The 23,909-nt window shown below is 44.0% G+C and overlaps 1 protein-coding gene across 1 annotated transcript in view; it reads left to right on the top strand.

The window, feature by feature from the left end:
• PCDH15 (protocadherin related 15) overlaps window positions 1-23,909 on the top strand; it is a 311,085-nt gene that overhangs the window by 170,060 nt on the left and 117,116 nt on the right. Inside the window, exons 14-18 of the mRNA XM_059476704.1 lie at window positions 520-669; window positions 9,329-9,522; window positions 14,368-14,500; window positions 21,249-21,328; window positions 22,212-22,305. Coding sequence (XP_059332687.1) covers window positions 520-669; window positions 9,329-9,522; window positions 14,368-14,500; window positions 21,249-21,328; window positions 22,212-22,305 — 651 coding nt within the window. The remainder of the gene's footprint in view (window positions 1-519; window positions 670-9,328; window positions 9,523-14,367; window positions 14,501-21,248; window positions 21,329-22,211; window positions 22,306-23,909) is intronic.

Below are 23,909 nucleotides of genomic sequence, written 5' to 3' on the forward strand. Positions count from 1 at the left end.
CTCTTCAGCCCACGTTGTTTATGTTCTTGGGCCTGAGATTTGGATCATTTGTCCTTGGTCCCCAGCTAGAGCAGGAATTGTTTTGTCTCCCTGCTCTGTGCACAGAGCTCACCATCCCTTAGTGTGAAGCTCAGACCCACACACTAAAGCAGCACAGAATCTGAAAAATATAAAAGCTGAAACCTGAGCCATAAGGTTTAACAGAGATCCTAGGTGTGGTAATACCCAGGTGAAAACCCATGAACTCAGCAGCTCCAATCCCAGCCTCATCCCTGGGAAATTCCAAGTTATTCCCTCTCGCTTCTGTACTGGAAAGGTTTGGATGTGTTTGCTTTGCATTTGCCCTGAGTCTTGCACATGCTGAATCCTCCTGTAACTGTAAATGCAGAGAGAAACCAAATGCTGATTTTGGGTTGTCAGGCTGTAGTTTCTCCTGTTGGGATTGGATTGCTCTTGGAATTGTATTGAGAATACACCATTAAAATACCTTCCTGTCCTGCTTTTTTTGTCCCTTTCAAGATGGCAGCTTCTGATGGAGTCCAGGAGAGTGTCCCAGTGACTGTCAACATCGTGGTGATCGATGCAAATGATAATACCCCAACCTTCTCCAACATTTCCTACAGTGTCAAGATCTATACGGATATGCAGCCTGGGGAAGGTGTTATTAAGGTAATTTCAGGGCTTTTATTACCTTTGTTAACTCACTTTTTGTTAGGAGTACATGGCCTTGTTCATCTCAATCGGAAATGCACTGAAACAAGGTTGAAATGAAGTTTGGGCGTCTGCATCCACTTCAGTAATTAAATATCTATTCAAAATTGCTAATACTAAATGTCAGGCCTGTTCTACCTGTAGAGCTGCAGCTCAGCAGCTTCCTCTGAGGTTCCACAAAAAAATTTTCAGCTGAAAAATCTCAAAAAGAAAAAGAAAATCCTCCTTTATTGGCAGGACATTGAGATAAAACATTTTGGGAGAAAAGGTAAGCAGTGGAGTAGGACATAACCAGGAATGTTTTTCCATGCCAGAAAACCTGCTGGTTTTTGCAACTTTGTTTGTAGAGCAAATGAGCAATGAAAAATGGGTTGAACAAGGCTCCAGAGAGCAGCAGTTTCAATTAAATTTTGCCAGCACTGATTTGTTTTAGACCACAACTGGAGGTGAATCCTGGTGCCACTGAAATTAAAGGAAAAAGGCTCTTTTTGTGTAATTCTTCTAAGATCTCAGCCCTGCTCTGAGTGCTGCCAGTCCAGATGGATGAGTAGACAAGATGCCATTGGTGGCTTTCCAGAGTGGTTGAAGGCAGTGGCAATACTGGGAAAATAAAATTAATCAGCTGACTTAAGTATAAAATGCCATTTTATGAACAGTAATCAGGAATTAATTTGAGTGTAGTAGTGATGAGGAGATGGTTCAGAAAGTGGCATTTTCTGAAATGAAAATTGAGATATACTTGTGCCTTTGCATCTTCAACTCTTTTTTGTGTGGTGTTTTGTCCCCTCATCAATTTGGCCATGAGTGCTTAAAAACCATCAGGAACAGCCACAGGGGCATTTCCAGCAAAATTTGAGAGAAAGAGAAAAGTTTGAAGCATATTTAAATTGTTAAAATGCTGCACAAGTCTGGGTGGGAACACAACAGCAAATACTGTTGTCATGAAGGAGCCAGGGAGCATGAGACAGAAATTGTTGCTAAATGAGATTTTTGCCGGGGAAAAAAAATGTTTTCTACTCAAAATTGGCCTTGAGGATGCCCTGAGCTGCCTGAGGTGTGTTAATGGTACCTGAGATGAAGCAGAGCAGCTCCTGGGGTTGTTTGAAGTGTTTCTGTGCTCAGAGGGAAGGTGCTGCTCTCCAGATCCTCAAACACACCCTGGCCTTGCAGCTGCAAACGTATTCCAAGCCTGGAGGCTTTCAAAGAGCAGGAGGACACATTTCTTAGGAAAATTGAGCAAGAACAGGTTATTTGGGAAAGGAATAATAGGGAAGTTAGGGCCTTTAGCTCACCTCTGCTAAAAATTTAAATTCCAAGAGTGAAGTTTTCCCAAATCCATGCTTCTGTCTGCAGAGTCAGCACATGACTACTTGCAGATTTTGTGAGTTTATAATCTGATCAGACGGGGAAGGTAGAAAATTCCAGCTGGTTTGGGAGAGGAGTTGTTTTTCAATTCATCCCACATTGCCAGATGATCTGAGTTTCTCAATTACTCAGCTTAAAAAAAAAAAAAAAAAAAAAAAAACAAAAACCGGAGGGTCAGGTCTTAGGATTTCAGAGGACTGGTGATGATGCCAGAAATAAAGAGGGCCCAGCACAGGAGGGACCTGGAGCTGCTGCAGAGAGCCCAGGGCAGGCACCAGCATGGGCAGAGGGATGGAGCAGCTCTGCTGGGAGGAAAGGCTGGCACAGCTGGGGGGGCTCACCTGGACAGGAGAAGCTCTGGGGTGACCAAACTGTGGCCTTGCAGGGCCTGGAGGAGCTCCAGGAGAGCTGGAGAGGGACTCGGGACAGGACACAGGGAATGGCTCCCACTGCCAGAGGGCAGGGCTGGATGGGATGTTGGCAAGGAATTGTTCCCTGGCAGGGTTAGGAGGGCCTGGGATGCAATTCCCAGAGCAGCTGTGGCTGCCCCTGGATCCCTGGCAGTGCCCAAGGCCAGGCTGGAGCAGCCTGGGACAGTGGAAGGTGTCCCTGACATGACAGGGACACCTGTCATGGATGGGCTTTAAGGTCCTTTCCAACTCAAACTGTTCCATGACTCCCTGATGAGGATTTTGGGCAGCTGCCCTCTTTGGTAGGTTGCTCAATCTTTAGGTATAAAATACCTACAAATATATATATATACACTTCATATATTTAAAGACTTTATAGAGACTTTCTCAAAGGCCAGACTGACTTTTCTTTCCCATTTTTGAACCCTGACACAATGATTTTGAGAGGTGCTCATCTTATTGTTTCTACAAGGAGCAAAGTCACCCTTTACCCCACCCTCCCTCCTGGGGTCAGGATCCTCTGCTGGGAGAGGATTCTCATCTCTGACAGCTCCCAGGGGAAAACAAGTTCATAAAACCACTTTGTCTGATCAGAGAAAAGCAGGTTAGAAAAAGAACACTGACCTCAGAGTGTCTGGACAGTCTCATAACCATCTGTAATAATCAGAATGATTTTCAGCCACTTGGTTTTATTATCCTTAGGGTAATATTCTTATATCTCTTATATTTTTTCCCCGAGTCAGTTGCAGGACAATGTACAAATAAAATGGACAAATAACCCCAGTTTGTGCTTTCTTGCTGCCTCATTTTGTGGGACGTTGTTTTGATTTTATTCTTGAAAATAGCCCCAAAACATAAAAGCTTTTAAGTTACTTGTGTTTGCTGTCTGGTACACTCTTAAAAAATAAAGGAAATTTAAAAATTCTTACGTTCTGCTTGAAAATAACCACAAATAGCAGACAAATATATAAATTACAAGCAGAATTCTATTTTCCCCCATTTTTATTTTCTTTTTGCCTGGGTGGTTAGACAAAGGACTTTTCCTTCTTTCCCTTTCAGAGAAGTGACAAAAAGAGGTTTTATTTTTATTTCAGTTGTCTCCTCTCAGTACTTGTGAAATTGTTTCAGGCCTTGGTTGAGAAGAGTTAAGTTTAAATCTATGTGTTTTGCTCCTTTCAACCTGAAATTTTCTCATTTTTCCTTCTCCTTTCATAGGTATTTTACTGTGCTCCCTGAGAGTTTCTCAATTGAGAAATCTGTACTTTAAAACAGTTAAATGTGGTAAATTATAACTGTCTGTAGAAAGATTGTTAACAGTAAACCTAGTAAAGTACTTAATTCCATCTTTTTTATGTTATTATATTTTTTCTGCCCAGTTTCCCATTTTTTCACTGCTGTGACTCAGATATTGAAATGAGTTGCACATTGATGGGTGGAGTTTGCAGCAGCGGTGCAACAATTTCATCTCAATAATTTAAATCCACTGGTTTTCTTTAGCCATCTCTCATTTTTGTATTCAGGATGCAGGGAATAGGGAGTATTGAGCAGGAAAATGAGAGAACTGGGAAGGGACAGAGGGTGGCAAAAAGTATTATTCACCTAAATCTTGGCCCATGAGGAGATTTTTTTGTATTTTGTCTTTACAGGAAAACTTGTGGACTGGCCATAAATGTAATTCATGGAATCATGGAATGGTTTGGGTGGGAAGGGACCTTAAATCCCATCCAGTGCCACCCCTGCCATGGCAGGGACACCTCCCAGCATCCCAGCCCTGTCCAGCCTGGCCTTGGGCACTGCCAGGGATCCAGGGGCAGCCACAGCTGTGCCAGGGCCTGCCCACCCTGCCAGGGAACAATTCCTAATTCCCAATATCCCATCCAGCCCTGCCCTCTGGCACTGGGAAGACATCCCACTTATCCTGTCCCTCCATCCCTTGTCCCCAGTCTCTCTCCATGTTTCCTGTGGCTCCTTCAGGCCCTGCAAGGCCACAATTTGGTCACCCCAAAGCTTCTCTTCCCCAGGCTGAACAATCTCAGTTTTGCTCTTCTTAGATCCTACCTCAAATTATCTACATATCTTAATTTCTGCCTCATTTTCTAGTGCAGTGGCATGACTCAGGTTCAAGGGCTCTCTTCCAAGAACAATTAAATTATTCCCTGATGGAAAATGGAGAATAAAATACGCAGGGGATCAGTGCCCTGTTCCCCACTGAAACAATTTTGTCTGATAGCACCAGTACAAACTAATTTTTAAGGTCCAGCTTAGCCTAAATTCTTGATTTACAGCTCTTAAATGTGCATTGTGCCATAAAAGAGCAAGACAATTTAGTTATAGATATTCCAAATCTTAAGATCATGGAATATCCTCAGCTGGAAGGGACCCTCATGGATCCATCTTGGAGATGGACCTCCTCTCCCATAAGGAAATTTTTTGTGTTTGGTCTTTACAGGAAAACTTGTGAACTGGCTGTAAATGTAATTGATGGAATTACATTTGCATTACAGGGGATCCAAGCCCTGGCCCTGCCCAGGCACCCCAACAATCCCACCCTGTGCACCCCTGGGAATGTTGTCCAAACTCCTTGAGCATCCTTGGGGCTGTGACCTGTTCCATGCCTGACCACTCCTGAATGTTTCCCTAAAACAATCCTCACAGAAGTCCTCTCCAAACCTCACCTCATCTTTTATTTATATGTTTATTTGCAACCTTTTGCCCATCAGGTAATTAATTCCCGTTTCCAAAGCAAACCTGATTATCCGAGAGAGAAAACAAAACTGGGCTTTGTTTGCATTGCTCAGCCAACATGCCTGCAGAGTCAAGGAAAAAATAATGGATTGAGGCTTGATGGAATGCCTGGAGGAGATAATGAAAAAGTAATTTAACCTACTCAGAGATCATCATGTGGGGGTGACTCAAGCTCAGGAATATCTCATGACAATCCTGGATTTTTTCCATCATACTGAATCTGGTGAAAGCTGCAGGGAATGTTGGTCATCATTTTATCTGTCCAGGACCAGGTGACCCCAAATGTTGCTCTGAGAAGGTTCAAAGTCAAACACTGAAGCCCAGTTTCCTCCAGTAATGAACTGAGTCTGAGCAGGTTTTATATCATGACCAATATATCTTTGTGAGCTTAAGGCTACCCTTATAAATCTCCTTTTCCTCCCAAGAAAACCATTCCCAAACCTCCTTTTGCTCCCAAGAAAACCACTCCTAGATCTCCTTTTCCTCCCAAGAAAACCACTTCTAAATCTCCTTTTTTCCCCCAAGAAAATTATTACCAAACCTCCTTTTCCTTCTTAGATAACCACTCCTAAATCTCCTTTTCATCCCAAAAAAGCCACTCCTAAATCTCATTTTCCTCCCCAAAAACCCACTTCTTGCTGCAGCAGAATCCACAACTATTTTGCCAAACTTTTAGTACATTAAATGTTGATGCAATGGAGCTGATCCTGCTGGATGAAAATTTCTTAGCAGAGTAAATGAAACCTTGTTTTGCTCATCTCCCTTTACATTTTAGCCCCTTTTTCTTAAATCTTGTTAACTATGGAGCTCTATCGGGCTGGGACAGCTGGAGATGGGATTTCTGGAATCATATATTATGGCAGCAGCTAAACCTTAATTCAGTTTAATCCCAAGTTTGATTCTTGGTTTTGCCCCCAAAATGTTTTTCAAATTACTTATCTTTCCAAGCATTTGTAGGTTTAATTAACCTCCTAAATCTCTGTGCTTGTGTAGTCAATTAATTTTCTTTTTTGATGTCGTCCCAGTAAAAACTGGCCAGGTTCCAAATCCTGCCATTAAATCCTCAGGACCCTGTATTTTGCATAAAGGCTTTGTCTTTTTTTTTTTTTTTTTTTTTTTTTTTTTTTGGTGACAATGTGTTACTTTTGAAGTTCAGCAGACAAGGTTTTTACAGCTCTGTCAGTTGGGTGGATAATTATTCTCTGCAAGGTTAATTAACACACCCAGGTATGTATAGGAGCTATAGAAGAAGTAATTAAATTGCAGTTTTCATAGCATGGCTCCTTCAGAATTCCAAAAGAAATAAGAGAATGAGATAGATTAAAAAAAACAAAAAACACACAAATATTAATTTGCTTTTTGAATTTTTAAGAGGAGATGGCCTCTGTTCCATGATTTTTGGAGTATTTCAAGCATTTCTCCTATGTTCATGATACAATGTGTCCTAAAATGCTGTAGGAGATGATTTAAGATTTGTTTTTAAAGCTATTGTGGGCTTAGTTCTTGGTTTGCAGAATATTTATGACTTTCTAAATGAAATTTTATATTTGATTGAGCCTTTGTGCATGAGGGTTCAAGATTATCTTACAAACCAGTAGAAAACCTGAGTTTTTCCCTGGAAGTGTCCAGGGTTAGGCTGGATGGGTCTCTGAGCAGCCTGGTCTAGTGGACAGTGTCCCTGCCCTTGGAACTGGATGAGCTTTAAGGTCCCTTCCATCCCAAACCATTCCATGATTCCATGAATTCACATCCTCCCCTTGGTGCCCAATGTTGTGTGCAAATGGGATTTACTCAGATACTGCAGCTTTGGGGTTTATTCTTGTTTTACTGGCAAGGTTTGGTTTCTGCTATTCTGAATCTTCAGCTATCCTTGAGCAAAGGAGTTTTGGCAGTTTTGGGCGGTGGTTTGGCAGTTTTGGGCGGTGGTTTGCAGCTTTAGATGTTCTTTGGCAGTTCTGGGAGGTGGTTGGCAGCTTTAGGTGATGACTTGGTAGATTGGGGTGCTGGTTTGGCAGTTGTAGGTGGTGATTTGGCAGTTTTGGGTGCTGGTTTGGCAGCCTTGGGTGGTGCTGTGGGAGGCTGTGAGCTGCTGAAGTTGATGTGATGCTGCACTGTTCTGATTTTCTATCATAGCATGGCAGGACTGCCAGGGAGTTCCTGTCTCTGACTTCAGGTGTCACAAGGTGACAAGTGACAAGGACCCAGAGGCAGAAACTGAGGCTGCTGTTTGGCTGGCCTTGCCTCAGGAAGTGGTTTTTGATCCCATCCTTGGCCTTGCAGTTGTTGCTGAGGTTTTCCCTTGCTGTTGACATCCAGCATTCCTCTCCTCCATCCGTGTTGCCCCAGGGCAGGAGTGTTTGTGTCAGGAAAGCCAGGGCACAGACCTTTGAATTTTTATCCTCACACTGAGATCCCTGCAGGGATCCTTCCTGAGGCTGGGATTATTTTGGACATCCCAGCACAGCTCTGCTGTCACCCCTGCTGGTGCCCTTTCCCATTCCCCACCTCCCACTGCTCATCTGGAGCTGGGAGCAGCAGAGGACCCCATGGTGCCATCATTCCCTGTAAGTTCCACTGCCAGCTGGATGCACAGCTGGATCCTGTGCCTCCTGGATGTTCCAGTGATGCTCAGGTCACTTTGTCATTCCTTGTGCTGTTTGAGGGAATGTTTTCCTACAGAATGAAGAGGCAGGTGAGGAACCTGTGTATCAGCAAAACAACTCCTAAAGGAGGAAGAGACAACAAGGCCAGGTTGGACAGGGCTTGGAACAACCTGGGATAGTGAAAGGCGTCCCCCACCCATGGCAAGGAGAGGAATGGGATGAGCTCTAAGGTCCCTCCCAATCAAAACCACTCTGGGATTTTCTTCCATTATTCACTAAAAGCAAATATATTCCCTGGGCTCTAATTCCTGTCTATGAGTGTCTTTGTTTAGTGTGGCTCACTACAGAAAAGGGATAAACCCACTGCCTTTCCTGGGTGAAGAGAAGAACCCCCTCATTTCATTATGCTCACCACTGAAATTTGGATTTAATGCCAGGATTTAGATTTTTCTCAAGGCATTTAAAGACAACGTGGCACTTGGAAACATGGTGGCATTGGCAGGGCTGGGTTAACAGGTGGACTTGTCCATCTTAGAGGGCTTTTCCCACCTGATTCCAGGATTCCAGGTGTGTATCTATATGGGAGCAACTACCATTTCCCTTCCCCTTGGCTTCCACAGCAGTAGGTGCATATGAATACAAACATTGCTCTCCAGCTCTGCATAAGGAGGACTTGGAATGCCAGGCCTGGAGGTGGGACTTGCTGGCACTACCAGGGCTGTCACCTGTAAAAGTGGACAGAAAGGTGGGAAAAAAATAAATACAAACCTCTCATTACTATTGAATGACAAAAGTTGTCAAAGAAGACCAAAAAGTCATCTTCTCACATGAGAAAGTCTTATATATTCCAACCCACAGGGAATAAGCTCAGTCTAAACAAGTTTCTTAATTTGTACCCTAAAATAATTGACTTGCAGTCTTCAGCAAGCAGTTTTTCTCTGCTTCATGATGTTTTTACACCTATTACTGTTCATTTCACTGTATCTTTGTTAGAAATTCCTGTGTGCATCCCAGATGTCCGAGCTCCCCTCTCCTCCTCCAGAATCACCCTCCCAGAACCTGTGGAATTGTTAGCTGTCTCTTTATTAGAAATTAGAATTGTTAGAAATTAGAAATATTTGTTGTATCTTTGTTAGAAACACTTATTAGTGTACATTTCAGCTGTATCTTTGTTAGAAATTCCTGTGTGCATTCCAGATGTCTGAGCTCTCCTCTTCCAGAATCACCTTCTGAGAACCTGTGGACTTATTAGCTGTCTCTGTTAGAAATTAGAATTGTTAGAAATTAGAATTGTTAGAAATTAGAATTGTTAGAAATTAGAATTGTTTGTTGTATCTTTGTTAGAAAGACTTATTACTGTACATTTCAGCTGTATGTTTGTTAGAAATTCCTGTGTGCATTCCAGATGTCCGAGCTCTCCTCTCCTCCTCCGGAATCACCTTCCCAGAGCCTCCGGAGGTGTTCTCCTGCTGACGCTGTGGTTTTGCCTTGCAGCTGACGGCCGTGGATGCAGATGAGGGAGCCAATGGGCAGATAGTGTACAAAATCCTGGCTGGGGCTCAGGGGGACTTCATCATCAACAAGCACACGGGCCTGATCACCATCGCTCCTGGGGTGCTGCTGGTCGTGGGGCGCACCTACGCCCTCACCGTCAGAGCATCTGACTGTGCCCCCCCTGCGCAGAGAAGGTAATTAATGCACCCTCTAATTACTCCAGCAGCTCAGCCATAACACCTGGGCCACACTCCCATGTCTCTAGGCCACACCTCTGTTCTGGAAAAATGGCACACGCAGTAGAATTCTTGCCCTTTGTGTGCGGGGTTCGCATTCTCTGAACCTGGGAGAAGCAGAGAAAAGAATGATCAAAACAATCCTTGTTTCATTTCCTGTGCCTGTGTTTGTGCCAAATTAGAATGGAGATTCTCTCCAAATATGGAGATTGTTTACCCAAAGTGTTGGTGTTTGGTTTCCTTGGCCTATCAGGGCCAACTATGTGTGTTGGGACTGTTGGCTGACAGTCAAGAGGTGTTGTGTGTGGTGTTTGTGAGGTCCCCAGGATGAGGTGAGAGATGAGAATTTGACTCCAAGTTCTCAGAGGGCTGATTTATTATTTTATGTACTTATATTATAAAAATGAATAACAAACTAAAACTATACTAAAGAAAGAGAAAGGATACATTAGAAGGTTTCACAAGAATGAATAATAAAAACCCCTGACTGACTCGGAGAGTCTGACACAGCTGGCTGTCATTGGTCATTTAGTAAAAACAATTTGCATGGACCAAATCAAAGATGCACCTGTTGGTAAACAATGTCCAGACCACATTCCAAAGCAATCACATAATTATTGTTTTCATTCTTGTCTGAGGCTTCTCAGCTTCCCAGGAGAAGTAGTCCTGGTGAAGGGATTTTTCAGGAAATATCACGGTGACATGGTGCAGTTGAGTGCCTGGCAGATTCAGCTTAGATATAAGGTAATAGAGTATTATAGAATATTATAGTATAATAAAGTAATTAATTAGCCTTCTGATATCAATGGAGTCCTCCTCATCATTCCTCCTGGATGTTGGGCAAAAATATCACAGATATTTGTGGTCCTTAGTGATGTTTCCCTCACAGCACTGGGTTTTCATGATTTTATTTGCTTGCCATGGTCTGTTGTTTAAAAATTCCCAGTTGTGCTGTCACTGTGCATGTCTGTTCATTCATTGAGGTGAAGGGGTGGGAAGAAGAAAGCAAGTGAGAAGGGAGATGCTTTTTGTTCAGAAAATGCAAACAGGATCCCAGAGAATGGGGTGGCTGAGTTGGAGAACCTCTCCAGGTGTAGGGTGTGCAGTGTCCCTGCTAAGACCAAAATTCCTAAGGGCAGAATTATCTCTGTTGTACCCCATCTGAAAAAGAGCAGACTGCAAATTTAGGATTTAGGCAGGGAGGGGAACACCATCATCTTTAAGGTCCCTTTTAACACAAACCATTCTATGATCTATATGTTGAAAAACCAGCAAAGCTATCAAGCCCTGCTTACCTATTTCTGTGGAATTTGTGTTCTAAGTGTGCCAAAATTCATGTCATGAAGTTGTGGAGGTAACAAAAAATGTCTCTTGTGTTCTGAGCCTGGTATTGGTAATGTGCAACCTCCTTATCCAAAGAGCATGAAGGGAGGAACAGGAGGTTCCAGCATTCAAACCTCCCACAGCTGTAAAGTGAAAACCTCTTCTTCAAATGGGAAATGTAAGAAGGAAATAAAATACAAGACTAGGATTTCAGTAATTGGATTTTCCTCAGGACCTGCTGCTTCTGTCATGTCTCCAAGAAAGCAGGTCATGCTGTGTGCACATATTTTATAATTACTGTCCATTCAACTTGTTAAGTTGTTCATAAAATTAACATCTGGTAGCAGTCCCTTGGTTGAATTTCACTCTCTTTTTCCTCCTGCTTGCTTTTTTTGATAAACCCTCTCGAGCTGGTAGCAGGCTGCTGGTAGTGCTGAGGAGAAGACTGAGGACAATTATGCATTTATTTTGTGTAGTGCTTCAAAGAGAAGGCCAAAAATCAGTAATTCCCCTTCAGAGAGTCTGAGATCCCCATGGTGTGGCTCCACATTACAGCTCTGATTGCCATCAGCTCCTTTTGTGCTGGAGAAATCTTTGTGTTGCCTAAACACATTTATTTCTGAGGATGGTTGTTGGGAGCCTGGGCTTTCTCCTCTGAAAATGCCTTTAAGGCAAATAAGAAATGGAAAGCTTTGCCAGGATAACCAAAGTCACCTGGAAAGTGGCTGGATTTCAGTTTCTGCCTTTCTTATGCACAAAGCAAAACCCAGCCACTGACCTGGCTCAGGAATTTTAGCTCTGCAGCCTTTGTGAACACAAATTTAAATTGGAATTTGCAATTCTGTGTAGGTTTGTATTTTTTTTTTTTTTTTTTTTTTTTTTTTTTTTCATGGAATGACATTTTAAAGTGTCGGTGAGTGGCTGTGTCCCAACTGAGATTTGGGGTTTGAGTATGATTAATTATAATTATTCATGTAAGTTATTGAGATATCATGGAATTGTTAAGGTGGGAAAGACCTCCAAGTTCAACATAAACAGCGGCAAGTGCCACATCCAGTTGTTTCTTGAAACCTTCTAGGGCTGGAGAATTCACCCCTTCCCTGCACAGCCCATTTCTATATTGAAGCACAACAATTTCTGGTTTTGGAAAAAAAATAACAGCATTTGTAAAATCAAAGAACTTCAGGTCAGACTTTAAGCTTTTCACAATCCCTCAGATTGCTGCATGTGGGATTCATATCACTTGGTGATGCAGAGTTCTGCTGGAGCAAGTCAAGATAGGTTGGTCCACATAGATGGAAATCCATTCATCCTGAATTTTATAATTGCCCGCAGCAGCTGTGGCTGCCCCTGGATCCCTGGCAGTGCCAAGGCCAGGCTGGATGGGGCTTGGAGCAGCCTGGGACAGTGGAAGTTGTCCCTGCCATGGCAGGGGTGGCACTGGATGAGTTTAAGGTCCTTTCCAAGCCAAACCATTCCATGATTCCATGTGGAGATGATTTAAGCAGAGATGGGGATGCAGTTGACTTTCAATCAGCTGGTGGAGTACAATAGCTGTTTTTTCATGCTGGAGTGATTTTGGGAGCTCTCTGCAGTTCCCAAATGCTGTGCTGGTCTCTGTGTATTCACCTGCAAACACCAGCCGCAGTGCTTGGCTCAGTCCCATCCCCTTCCCATGCCAAAGGAGAATTTGCCAGGTCCTTAACAGGGCTATAACCCACACAAAAGACACAGGGGAAAATGCAAGGTGTTAATAAAAAATGGATTGGAATTGCAAAAAAAGCCATTTCATATTAGAGTGCTTTTAGTTTGTGGACTATTAGTGCTGTCCTTCTGTGATTTTGCCTTAAATATATGAAGAAAATTTGCTCACTATTCCAAGAATTCCAGAATGGTTTGGGCTTGGAGAGACCTTAAAGCCCATCCAGTCCCAGGGCAGGGACACCTTCCACTGTCCCAGGATGCTCCAGCCTGGCCTTGGGCACTGCCAGGGATCCAGGGGCAGCCACAGCTGCTCTGGGCACCCTGTGCCAGGGCCTGCCCACCCTCACAGGGAACAATTCCTAATGCCCAATATCCCATCCATCCCAACAATAAATGTTGGGTAATTTTGGGTAGGACCCTCTAAAAAAGCTCTGGAGTTTGCTAGCTCTGCAATAAGCAGCTCTTTAATTTGATTATTTTCTTCTTCTTTTCTTCTCTGGGACAAATCCCTTTGTTTTCTTTCCTGTGGCTCTAAAACCTGAGATATATCAACATAAATCCAAGTATTTATGAGGGGAAAAGCTACACCTGCAGCACAGCACTTGCTCTTCTCAGGAGTTTGTTGTGGGGTGGGGATGCTGTGCTGACATCCAGGAGGGGAGGCAGGTGGGCTAATGGAGCAGAGAGGCAAGAGGAAGATCCTTTAAAGTCAGATTTTTAATCTCCCATCTCCTGGGGGACTCCTGGCTCCCTTTCTCAATTGAGGCTGTTGGATATCAAGTGGGTTTACAGGATGGTCTGTGCAGGGTCCTCGGTGTCCCAAAGAACCTTCAATATTCCATCTGGAATGCTGTTTGCAGTCTGTTTGGGACAGGGATTCAGTGCAGCTCAAGGGTTTGCAGCCTCCTGCATTGCCACTGCTCTGAAATGGGATTTATTGCTCTGAAATGGGGATTACTGACCCACAGCATTACAGCAGAGTTGTGTGCTTACCTTCTCCCAGCATTTCCTTCTGTGCCAGCATTTCCTGCTCCCCCTTTTCCAAGCAATGGAAGCAAGCTGGCTGCCAGCAGGGATGCTCCAGGGGTGGCTGTTGTGCATAGCAAAATTTCCAACCTGGAATTTGAGCTGAGCCTGCAGAGGACACAGCACATCTGGAGCTGTTTGTTTGTGGAGTGTGCACTGATATCTCACTGCTCTGTTTTTGAAATTGCACCACTTTGAGCTGCTTTGGGGAAAATTGAGCTTTTCTTCCTGTTCAGAGTTCCTCTACAGCTCCCTGAAAGGTTGCTGTGCTCAGGTGGGGTTGGGCTCTTTCTCCAGAACCAGAGGACACTGTCTCAAGCTGCACCAAGGGAAATATAGGTTGGATATTAGGAAAAAGTTTTTCACAGCAAGGGTGATAAAGTACTAGAATGTTCTGCCCAGGGAGGTGGTGGAGTCACCATCCCTGGATGTGTTTAGAAACAGCCTGGATGTGGCACTGGGTGCCAGGGTTTAGCTGAGGTGTTGGGGCTGGGTTGGACTCGATGATCTTGGAGGTCTCTTCCAACCCAATCCAGTGATTCTGTGAATGTGACAGCTTGCTTTCCTTTTGATCCAGAAGAAAAAATATTTTGATCCTGAAAAAAAAAAAAAAAGTTTTTAGAGGAGCAAAGGGAAGCTGTTAGAGCTCGAGAACACACAGTGTGTAAATCAACCACTGTGGGTTGCCTTGTGGATTGGATTTATTGATTCTGACTGGTTTTGACTGGTATTTTTGCCCTTGCCCTGCAGGAGCTCCATCACCACTGTTTACATCGAGGTGCTGCCTCCCAACAACCAGAGCCCCCCACGCTTCCCACAGCTGATGTACAGCCTGGAGGTCAGCGAGGCCATGAGGATCGGCGCTGTTCTCCTGAACCTGCAGGTACACAGGGGGCTGCCCTGGATGGGGGCTCTGCACAAATCACAAACTCCAGGTGCACAGGCTGCCCTGGGATCACTGGCTGAGGGGCTCTCTCACAGACATCTTTTATGAAAAATCCTTTCCTTAGGAATTTTCCTCCTGAGAAGCTGGGAGGCCTCAGGAACAAAATGCAAACATTGATTGTCTGCTGCTGTGGAATGCAGCAGGTGCATCTGTGATTGGTCTCATGTTGGATGTTTGTAATTAATGGCCAATCACAGTCAGCTGGCTCAGACTCTCTCTGAGCCACAAACCTTTGTTATCGTTCTTTCTTTTTCTATTCTTAGCTAGCCCTCTGATGAAATCCTTTCTTCTATTCTCTTAGTACAGTTTTAATGTAATATCTATCATAAAATAATAAATCAAGCCTTCTAAAACATGGAGTCAGATCCTTCCTCATCCTAAGGCCCCTGTGAACACAGTCACAGGGCTCTGTACAAATCACAAACTCCAGGTGCACAGGCTTCCCTGGCTGAGGGTCCATGTACAAATCACAAACAGGACAGGACTGCTGGGAACGTGCCTTGAGCTGTTTTATTTTCCAGCATCAGTCTTATTCCATGGTTATGACAGTGGGAAGGTGCCAGCAGCTCACACCCCAGGCAGCAGACCAAGAACTTAATGTTACAACTCACTTTAAAAGTTTTTTGACCAATCACACAAAGCAAAAGCACAATGACAGTAGTTCCATCCAATCACCATAAGCACACACCTTTGGTTAAACAATGCTTGTTTATTTCGAATACAATACCTGCTTGTAAGCCTTAAAACACAACGCACAGAGCTCCATTATTAAGCTTAAAACTTCCTAATATTTTGCTAGATAAACTTTTCTGTAGCTTAGGGAGTTATTCTAGACAAGCATTAATACACAGACCATTGTTCTATTTGTCTTTGCTTTTCTACATTTTACATAATTTTTCTGCTGACCAATCTCATGGCTACTGCTTAGCTCTAATCACAGTTCTGCTGTCTCTGAGGCCTGACTTTTGCAGCTTTCCCCAAACCCTCTGGTTTTAAGGATTCCACACCCTGGCACTCCCTGAAGCTGCTGAAACCCTCTCCACCTTCCTGCCCTCTGTGTCATGCCATGCACAAGCCAGTCCTTGCATCCAGGGGAAAAAAGGGGCACTTCAAAAGGATTGGTAATTTTTTCATTTTGATCAGCAGCCCGTTTTACATGGACTGCAGAGAAAAAGGGCTCACTTGACTGTTTCTGTTACTTCTTTGTTTGATTTAAATATTGTAAAAGATGCTGTAGGCTGCAAATGCCACTGCCCGGAGAAGTTGTGGCTGCCCCTGCATCTCTGGAAGTGTCCAAGGCCAGGTTCTATGGGGTTTGGAGCAGCCTGGGATAGTGGAAGGCGTCCTTGCCCATGTCAGGGGTGGAACAAGTTGAACTTTGAAGTCCCTTCCAATCCAAACCACTCTGGGATTCTATGATAGTTATATTAGAAAAAATTCTGAGTGGCTGGAAACTTGAAAGGAGTGTGATTTATTGTGTTAGAATGTCTCTCTGTATTTGCCAGCAGATCAGAGGAGCTTCAGCACCTCATTCATGGGGAATTTCAGTAAGATTTTGGGCAATTTCCCTTCGGAATTTCAGTAAGATTTTGGGCAATTTCCCTTCCCTAGCCTGTAATATTTGAAAAATGCCTGAAGATATTTCTACTCCTTGGTGTGTGTAACAACAGGCTGAGAGGCAGCAGAGATCCCAGTGCTGCCAGGTCCAGGATTAGTGGGACCTTGTGCCCTGGGATCAGGGATCAAGGAACAGCTTCTGGCCAGGTCCAGGAGCAGGAACATCCCTCATCCTCATGCACCAGGACCAGACCTCCCCTTGCTGCACTAATAGTTAAAAATCAATTCTCTCCTAACTTATTTACTGTTCCTTATCTACTGCATTGTGTTCTGCCGCAAAACCAGCTGTGCATAATAGGGAAATAAACGGCAACTCTTCATTGAGGTTTTTTTTTGGAGGGATGAGGAACTTACTTAATGCTGTGTTTAGCAGTAGTGAAATAAAGGAGCTCTAATTAACTCACTGAAGCAGGTGGATGGGAAAACTCCTGCTAAAATGGTTTCCTGCTGAAAGGCTGGGATTATTCTGGCTGGTTAAGCTCAGACAGTCACCTGTGCTGAGGGAGGATGACTAATTTAGCTCAGTGCTGCCAATTAACTCCTGGCACATCTGTGGTGCCTGCAGGGAGGGAGGAGTGGAAGGGCCAGGCTGTTCAGGAGCCTTCTCCTCCCTGGTGAGAGACATTTGGGGTTGGAAGCCCCAAAGAGGAACAGGAGCCAGGAACTTGCTGAGAAACAGAAACATTTGTGTTTCCTTGACAGGTGCTGGAATCTGTGGCCTGAGGGATCTTTGGAGGCAGAAAAAAACCTCTTGGCTGGTTTTAGTATTGAAGGATTTGATGGGATTTAAATGTGGTTGGAAAGTGAAGCTCCAATGGAATAATCTGCTTTAATGTTTCACTAAACCCCAAGCAGCCCATTCTGGGCTGGCCCTGCTGAGGGACCTCCAGGGCTGTGTCCCCAATCCAAGAAGGACCTGGAGGGTCGGGAGCCCCAGGAGGGGCTGAGGGAGCTGGCAAGGGGCTGAGCCTGGAGCAAAGGAGGCTCAGGGGGCCCTTGTGGCTCTGCACAACTCCCTGCCAGGAGGGGACAGCCAGGGGGGGTCGGGCTGTGCTGCCAGGGAACAGGGACAGGACAAGGGGAAAGGGCCTCAGGCTGGGCCAGGGGAGGCTCAGCTGGGACAGCAGCAGCAATTTCTGCATGCAAAGGGTGCTCAGGCCTTGGCAGGGGCTGCCCAGGGAGCTTTGCAGTGCCCAGCCCTGCAGGTGTCCCAGGCAGGGCTGCAGGTGGCACTCAGTGCTCTGGGCTGGGCACAAGGTGGGCACTGGGCACCGCTGGGGCTCCAGGGGCTGGCAGGGATTCTCCACCTCAGGGATCCTGTATTTCATGAAAAATACTTGTTTATTAAATCCCAAATGTGCTTGGCTTCAGCTTTGGTGGTTAGTCCAGGACTGTATCTCTTGTAGGTCTTGGTAGTTGAGGACTACCAGAAATGTGGAAGATGGAGAGGGACTTCCTACAAGGGTCTGGAGGGACAGGACACAGGGAATGGCTTCCTACTGCCAGAGGGCAGGGCTGGATGGGATATTGGGAATTGGGAATTAGGAATTGTTCCCTGGCAGGGTGGGCAGGCCCTGGCACAGGGTGCCCAGAGCAGCTGTGGCTGCCCCTGGATCCCTGGCAGTGCCCAAGGCCAGGCTGGACTTTGGGGCTTGGAGCAGCCTGGGACAGTGGAAGGTGTCCCTGCCCATGGCAGAGGTGGCACTGGGTGGGCTTTAAGAATCTCTCCCAACCCAGTTCCAAGTCCAGCTCCCTTGTCCTGCATTAAAACCTCAATCTGGATTTAAAGTATTCTCTTGTAGGCAGCATATTTCTGTTTTCATCTTCCTTTATTTCCTCCTGTGCAAAATCCACCAGGATATTTTAAACATTCATTAACTGAATATTTAAACTTCTGAAATCCTGTGCTGCTTTTTCCAGGCAACACAAAATTCCCTGTTAGGCAGATTTGGGTTTTATTGCCTGTGTTCCATGGACTATATGGAATATCACCAGGCCTCAAATACTGCACAAGTGTTTTCATGTGTAAATTTTCACAGTGATGTTTCTTTTCCTGTGTCTTATCAATCCAATCAGTGTTGGGCTGGTGCAGGTTTAGAAATTATGCTTTTATGGCTCTCTCTTAGTAATAATTTGGTAGTTGTGCATACAGCAGGAGGGTTACAAAATCCTGGAGAGAGCCAGCAAAGCTTTTTAAGTATTCCCAAATTATCAAATCTGAAGGTCTGCAAAACATTAGGGTGAGTAACAATGCAAATGTAGCTGCTTTAAATTTGCCCTTTAGACTTTGGAAAAATAAAATTCACTTTTTTCTTGTCCATTAAAATTTCTTATGCTGATGATGGAGAGCTTTATTTCTTTCTTATCCCCTTATTTATTTTCTAATGCACCCGGCTGGTCTTGACTGGTGTTTTAATTAACAACATTTGATATTAATGCAATATTAAATGATCTCCACTGCATTAATTTGTAAATAAACCTCAGAGTTTATTGCATGCCTGGGAGGCATTTATGGCTTCATGTTCTGCCAACCATTATTAATTAAAATATGCAAATGCTGTCATTTTTCTGGGAGCCTGCAGAACAAATGGGGCTGTTAGCAGGGTCCAGTTATGTGCTGAACAAGGAGCTAACATGGAATTGTTGTGTCCAATTTATGGAATCGCTCTGTGCCATTGATCTGGAAAAAATCAGGAATAAGTTGCTCTTCTCCCTTGCCTTGGGGGCTTTTCTTCTGTACACAAGAACTTTGTGTTCTTTGCTTTTACAGGAGTTTTTAAAAGCAATGATTAAAAGCAGGAGTTTTTTAAACCAACTTTTCCCCTTTTTTAATGAAGATTTTCTGTGGGGATAAGGAGAAAATCAAATCAATTACAGCTAGCCTGATTTTCTGGCTTTCTGAGAGCCCCTGACTTGCTATGAGAGAATGCAGACCATGATGATACCCCCTGAGACATCTTAATGTGAAGGGAGGGCAGGATGCCCTGCAGGGAAGGGAAAAGGAGGACAAAGGGCTAAAGACAGGAGCAGCCATGGGATTCTGGTGATTCAGGAGCAAGGACAGTCCCCAGAGATGCCAGCTCCTCCCCTGGTCTGCCTCCCGTGCTCGCAGCGTTTTGCGTTCCTGGCTCACATCCTGACTGTTCATATCCTCAGGCCAAGGAGATCCAAATTCCACCCACACCTCCTGTCACTCCGTACCACCTATGGAATTTGTAAACAGTTTTCCCAGTCTGTCATCGATGTTGTGGATGGGAATATTGATCAGTGCTGGGAGACCTGTACACATCCATGCAGAACTGAGTCAGTACTAGCACCACCCACTACTGCCTGGCCTTCATTTTGATGATGGGTTTAATTCTTGCTTAATCCCACCCTCCACTTGGAGACTGTTGTTGGAACTCCTTGGGAAAATATCCCACCAAGCAATAGGAAAAGCTTGCACCATGGCTTGGCTTTATCTAGCCACAGTTTCTGCCCTGTTCAGGAGACTTGTCCTGTTGGAAAATCAGATTAAATTTTGCTTCCGTATCCTTGTGTGCTGAAGAAATTCAGTTCTGTGTCATCCATCTTACAAATAATTTGAATATTTGTGAGTTTCTGGGAATTGCACTCCACCTGCCTGGTGCATGTTTTCCTGGCTCATTCCTCCATGAAGGACAGACCTTGGGTTTGCCTTCCAGCATTTTAATCCTCTGGGAGAGCCCAAAAAGAAAAAAATTTTTTTTTTTTGGGCCAATCTCTATGGCTTTGAGATTGCTTCAGCCCTTGTATACACCAGAATGGACTTCACCAGGCTTGAATTCCAGCAGCTGACTCAATGTCAGAAAAGATGCTCTGTTTATGAATATCATCTCTTCCTGACTCTTGCCCAGCTCTCAGCTGAAGTTTTACCCCAATTAATTTATTTTGGAGCTGGAACAGGGGCAGTTTTACGTGTCTGCCCTTCTCAACATCATCCCTTCTGCTTTCCAAACCACTCCTCAGGTTCCTTCTGTAACTTAAACGTTTCTTTGTTGTCCTTTGTGTTCTCTTCTGTTTCTATTCCTGTTTTGCCTTGACTTCTGGCTGTGTCCCCATCCAGTTTTTCTTGCTCTTTCTTTGTGCTGATCCCTTCCATCTGACTTAGCCCCTCTTTTTTATTTGGCTAAGCCAAGTTGTTTTCTTACTGCATTCCCTGCTCTGCCTGCACATTTAAATGGTTTGTGCTTCTGTTCTTAATTTTGAAGGGTGTTTAAGTTGGGTTTTTTTTTATTTTTCATGGGGTTTTATGTCAAAAACTGCTTTTTATTAGGTGATCAGCTCAAAGCTATGCAGCCTTTGATTGTGGCCCACAGAAATAACTTGACAGGAGCAAGGTAGGGGGTGTTGGCCTCTTCTCTTCTAGACCAGAAGAAATGGACTCAGGTGGCACCAGGAGAGGCATCAAAAATAATTTATTCAATTTTTGAAGGATTTTTTTTAAACCTAATAGGTGGAATATATTCATTTTGGTGCTGTTAATGTCTGTTCTTAAAGGCCTTACCCTGATCTTCAACCCCCAAAAAGCAAATTATTGGGGAGGGTGAGTGGGGTGAATGATTTGTACTTTATCCAGCTGCAGTTGGAACTCACTGGAGCATCAGCCAAAGATTGGGATTCTAATAAAATAACAGAAAGTGGGATCTTGATAGAAAATGGAAGTGAAGAATGGGAAGAAAGGAAACTGAAAGTTCAGTTTAATCAGTGTGGAGCTGCAGAAAAATAGAAGTAAATGATTAAAACCTGAATTTCATACTCATGCTGCTGGATGTAGCTGTAATTTGATAATTAGATAATTAATAATAATTAATAGCAATTATTATCCTGCATCCAGGATATTGTCATTTCTGTGCAGCATAGGAATTCTGATGTGCTCCAGCTTTATCTTGAGTAGCCCATCAATAACCAGAGTTGCTTTAGAAACAGGGATTGGTGTCATCCCTGTGGGAAACTTTCCTAAAACTTAATTCCCCAGTTTCTGCATAGAAGGGAAGAGAGGAAACCTTTGCCACTGACTGAATTTTATCCTCAATTTTCCTTCCCTAAGGCTTTCGATAGAGAGGGTGATCCCATCAAATACCTCATTCAGAATGGAGATCCTCAGCAAGTTTTTAATCTCTCTCAGAGGTAAGTGGGACACTCTTGGAAAACAGGCTTGGAACTTGTCAGCCCAGGGAATGAGGAGCTGAGAGAAAAGGGTTGTGCTCAGACACCTTCAGCTGCTCCTTCCAGGGGCTGTCAGCCTTTAATGAGAGCTTTGTGAGCCAAAATCCACTCTGGGCTTTGTCACTGGCCACTGTTTATTTATTTAAAACACTTTGGGTAAGAGAAACTCACTGAGGTGGAAAGATTCCATTTAAAAGAGTGGCCAGGGATTAATTAAAACCCTTTTACCTGTCAGCTCCTGACTAACGGCAGGGACAATTTTTGCTTTAATTTCCTGACTTGTTATGGTTTAGCCTGTAGTGAAAAGCCTTTTGAGCATTGTTTAAGAACTGTATTTTCCTTAAATTGAATTCCAACTTAAATAGAGTAAGAAAGAGAGGGTTTATTATGAAGTGCAAGCACCAGATTGGTCTGTGCCTGGCCCACCACCCTTTATTTTACCGATTATTAGCCATTAATTATTATTTGCAATCCAAAGTATCCTTTTCCTTGCAGGAGGGAGGGAGGGTGGTGAGCCAACTTCCCACAATAAATGATGGAACACAAGTAACCTGGGGCTTATTAATTCCTGGTGCAAAAGAATTCTAATTTGGTGTGAGGGAAAGATTGTGAACCTAAATACCCAAACCTCCTGAGACAGGTTGATGTTTTAATCCAGGATTATTCCTGTATCTGAGTGGGGAGCATTAGGAATTGGCTCGTGGCTTTTCTTGGCTTTCACTCACAGAAAGCCTTAAAGATCCTACAAAGAAGAGCTTTGCTGTCAGCAAGCTGATGGAGCTCAGGTGCTCACAGACCTCTCCCAGTGTCCTGCTAACGTGTCCTGCTGTTGTTTCATTGCCAGCTCTGGCCTGCTGGCCTTGGGAAAGCCGCTGGACAGAGAGAGCACTGACCGCTACATCCTCATCGTCACGGCCTCGGACGGCAGACCCGACGGGGTGAGTGTCCTGCTGGGGCCTTGGGAAGGCTGACCTAGAGCAGAATTAAAGAATAAAGCAGGGATTTATTAAAAGGCTCTCCTCCACGGATGCACCTTGGGCAGCACAAGAGCCCAGCCAGGGCTGCACCCAAGGTGAATCAAAATGGGCACAAAATGGACACCGGGTCATGGTGTGTCTCACTTTCATAAGTTCTGCTCCATTTGCATATTGGAGTTCATTGTCCAATTACAGCTTTTGGTTATGCAGTCCCATCCTTCTTATTTTCTCTCTTCAGTCCATGTTGTTTCTGCTCTTGGGTCTAAAATTTGGATCAGTTGTCCTTGGTCCCCAGCTAGAGAAGGAATTGTTTTGTCTCCTTGCCAAATTCCAATAGCTTGCCATCCCTTAATATGAAGCTCAGATCCACACACTAAAGCAGCACAGAATCTGAAAAAATATAAAAGCTAAAACCTGAGGGCTCACTGGAGGGCTGGACAGCACTGGGCACCTCCATGTGGTCTGATTGTGTGTTTTCCATGGATCTCGACCAAACGTATTTGAAATCTGGGAGTTTTCCTTTGGTTGGTGTGGGTGAAGCCTGTGTGTCTCTGCCTAGATCATGGACAAAGGGATTTTGCTGCTGCTTTGTGTTATTGTTTAACAGCCAAGGGTTTGTGGATTCACAGATGTTCATCTTCTGTTTCTTCTCTGTGCTATTCAACACCTGCTCCTCTTCTTCCCTTCTCCCAGATGTGGAAGTTTTATTGGTGGTTTGTACTTTATCCAGCTCTTTTCCACAACTGACTGTCCAGCTCTTCAGAAAAATCTGGAAAAATCCCACTTCTCTTTCAAAAATAGCAATTTTTTTGTCAAGAGCTATCTCCAGGTCTTCTATGTTTGCACCCATATGTGACCCCACAACCAGCCCCACCAACTGCTGCTCACACTTGTGTTTTATATAACGAAGTGGTGATTTTTTTCCATTTTCCTATTACAAAATATTAGACTATTTAAGGATATGTGTTTATTGATCAGGCAGAGGCAATGGAATTATTTTTCCTGAAAGTTTGCTGCTGGATTGTGCTGCTGTGAATGCAGCAGTTCTGCCATGGAATAATAGCACAGGTGGGGGAGAAATCTCTGTACATCTGGCCTTCTGTATAAGGGCAGATCTAAAATAATATCAATAATAATTAATAAATAACAAGAATGGGCTATTCTAGAAGGATTTGAGATTGAAACAGAGCTATGTCTGACACATTGCTGCAGAGTGATCATGAAAATTCTGAGATTTGGAGCTGTGCCCATCATGGCAGAAGAAAATTTCATTTATTATTTTTTCTCCTGCTCTTTTTAGCTTCTTCATCTTACAATCTAAGCCTTCTTACCTAGGATTTACTCAGAATTTACACACACACCCAAAAATATCAAGGAAGCCTTTATACAATTTAGTGGCAACATGGAGTAATTGTAACAGTCTCCACCTTTTCCATGAAAAACCTGGTTCCAGCTTTTGTGGGTTTGTTCTTCGTGAACTGCTCTCACAGCTGTGAGTTTGGTGGTTTTGATCTCAAACTCTCAGCTGGGAAATCTGAAGATGTAAATTAAAGACTTGCAAGTTG

This window comes from Ammospiza nelsoni, chromosome 8, assembly GCF_027579445.1.
Source record: "Ammospiza nelsoni isolate bAmmNel1 chromosome 8, bAmmNel1.pri, whole genome shotgun sequence".
Classification (NCBI taxonomy): Eukaryota; Metazoa; Chordata; class Aves; order Passeriformes; family Passerellidae; genus Ammospiza; species Ammospiza nelsoni.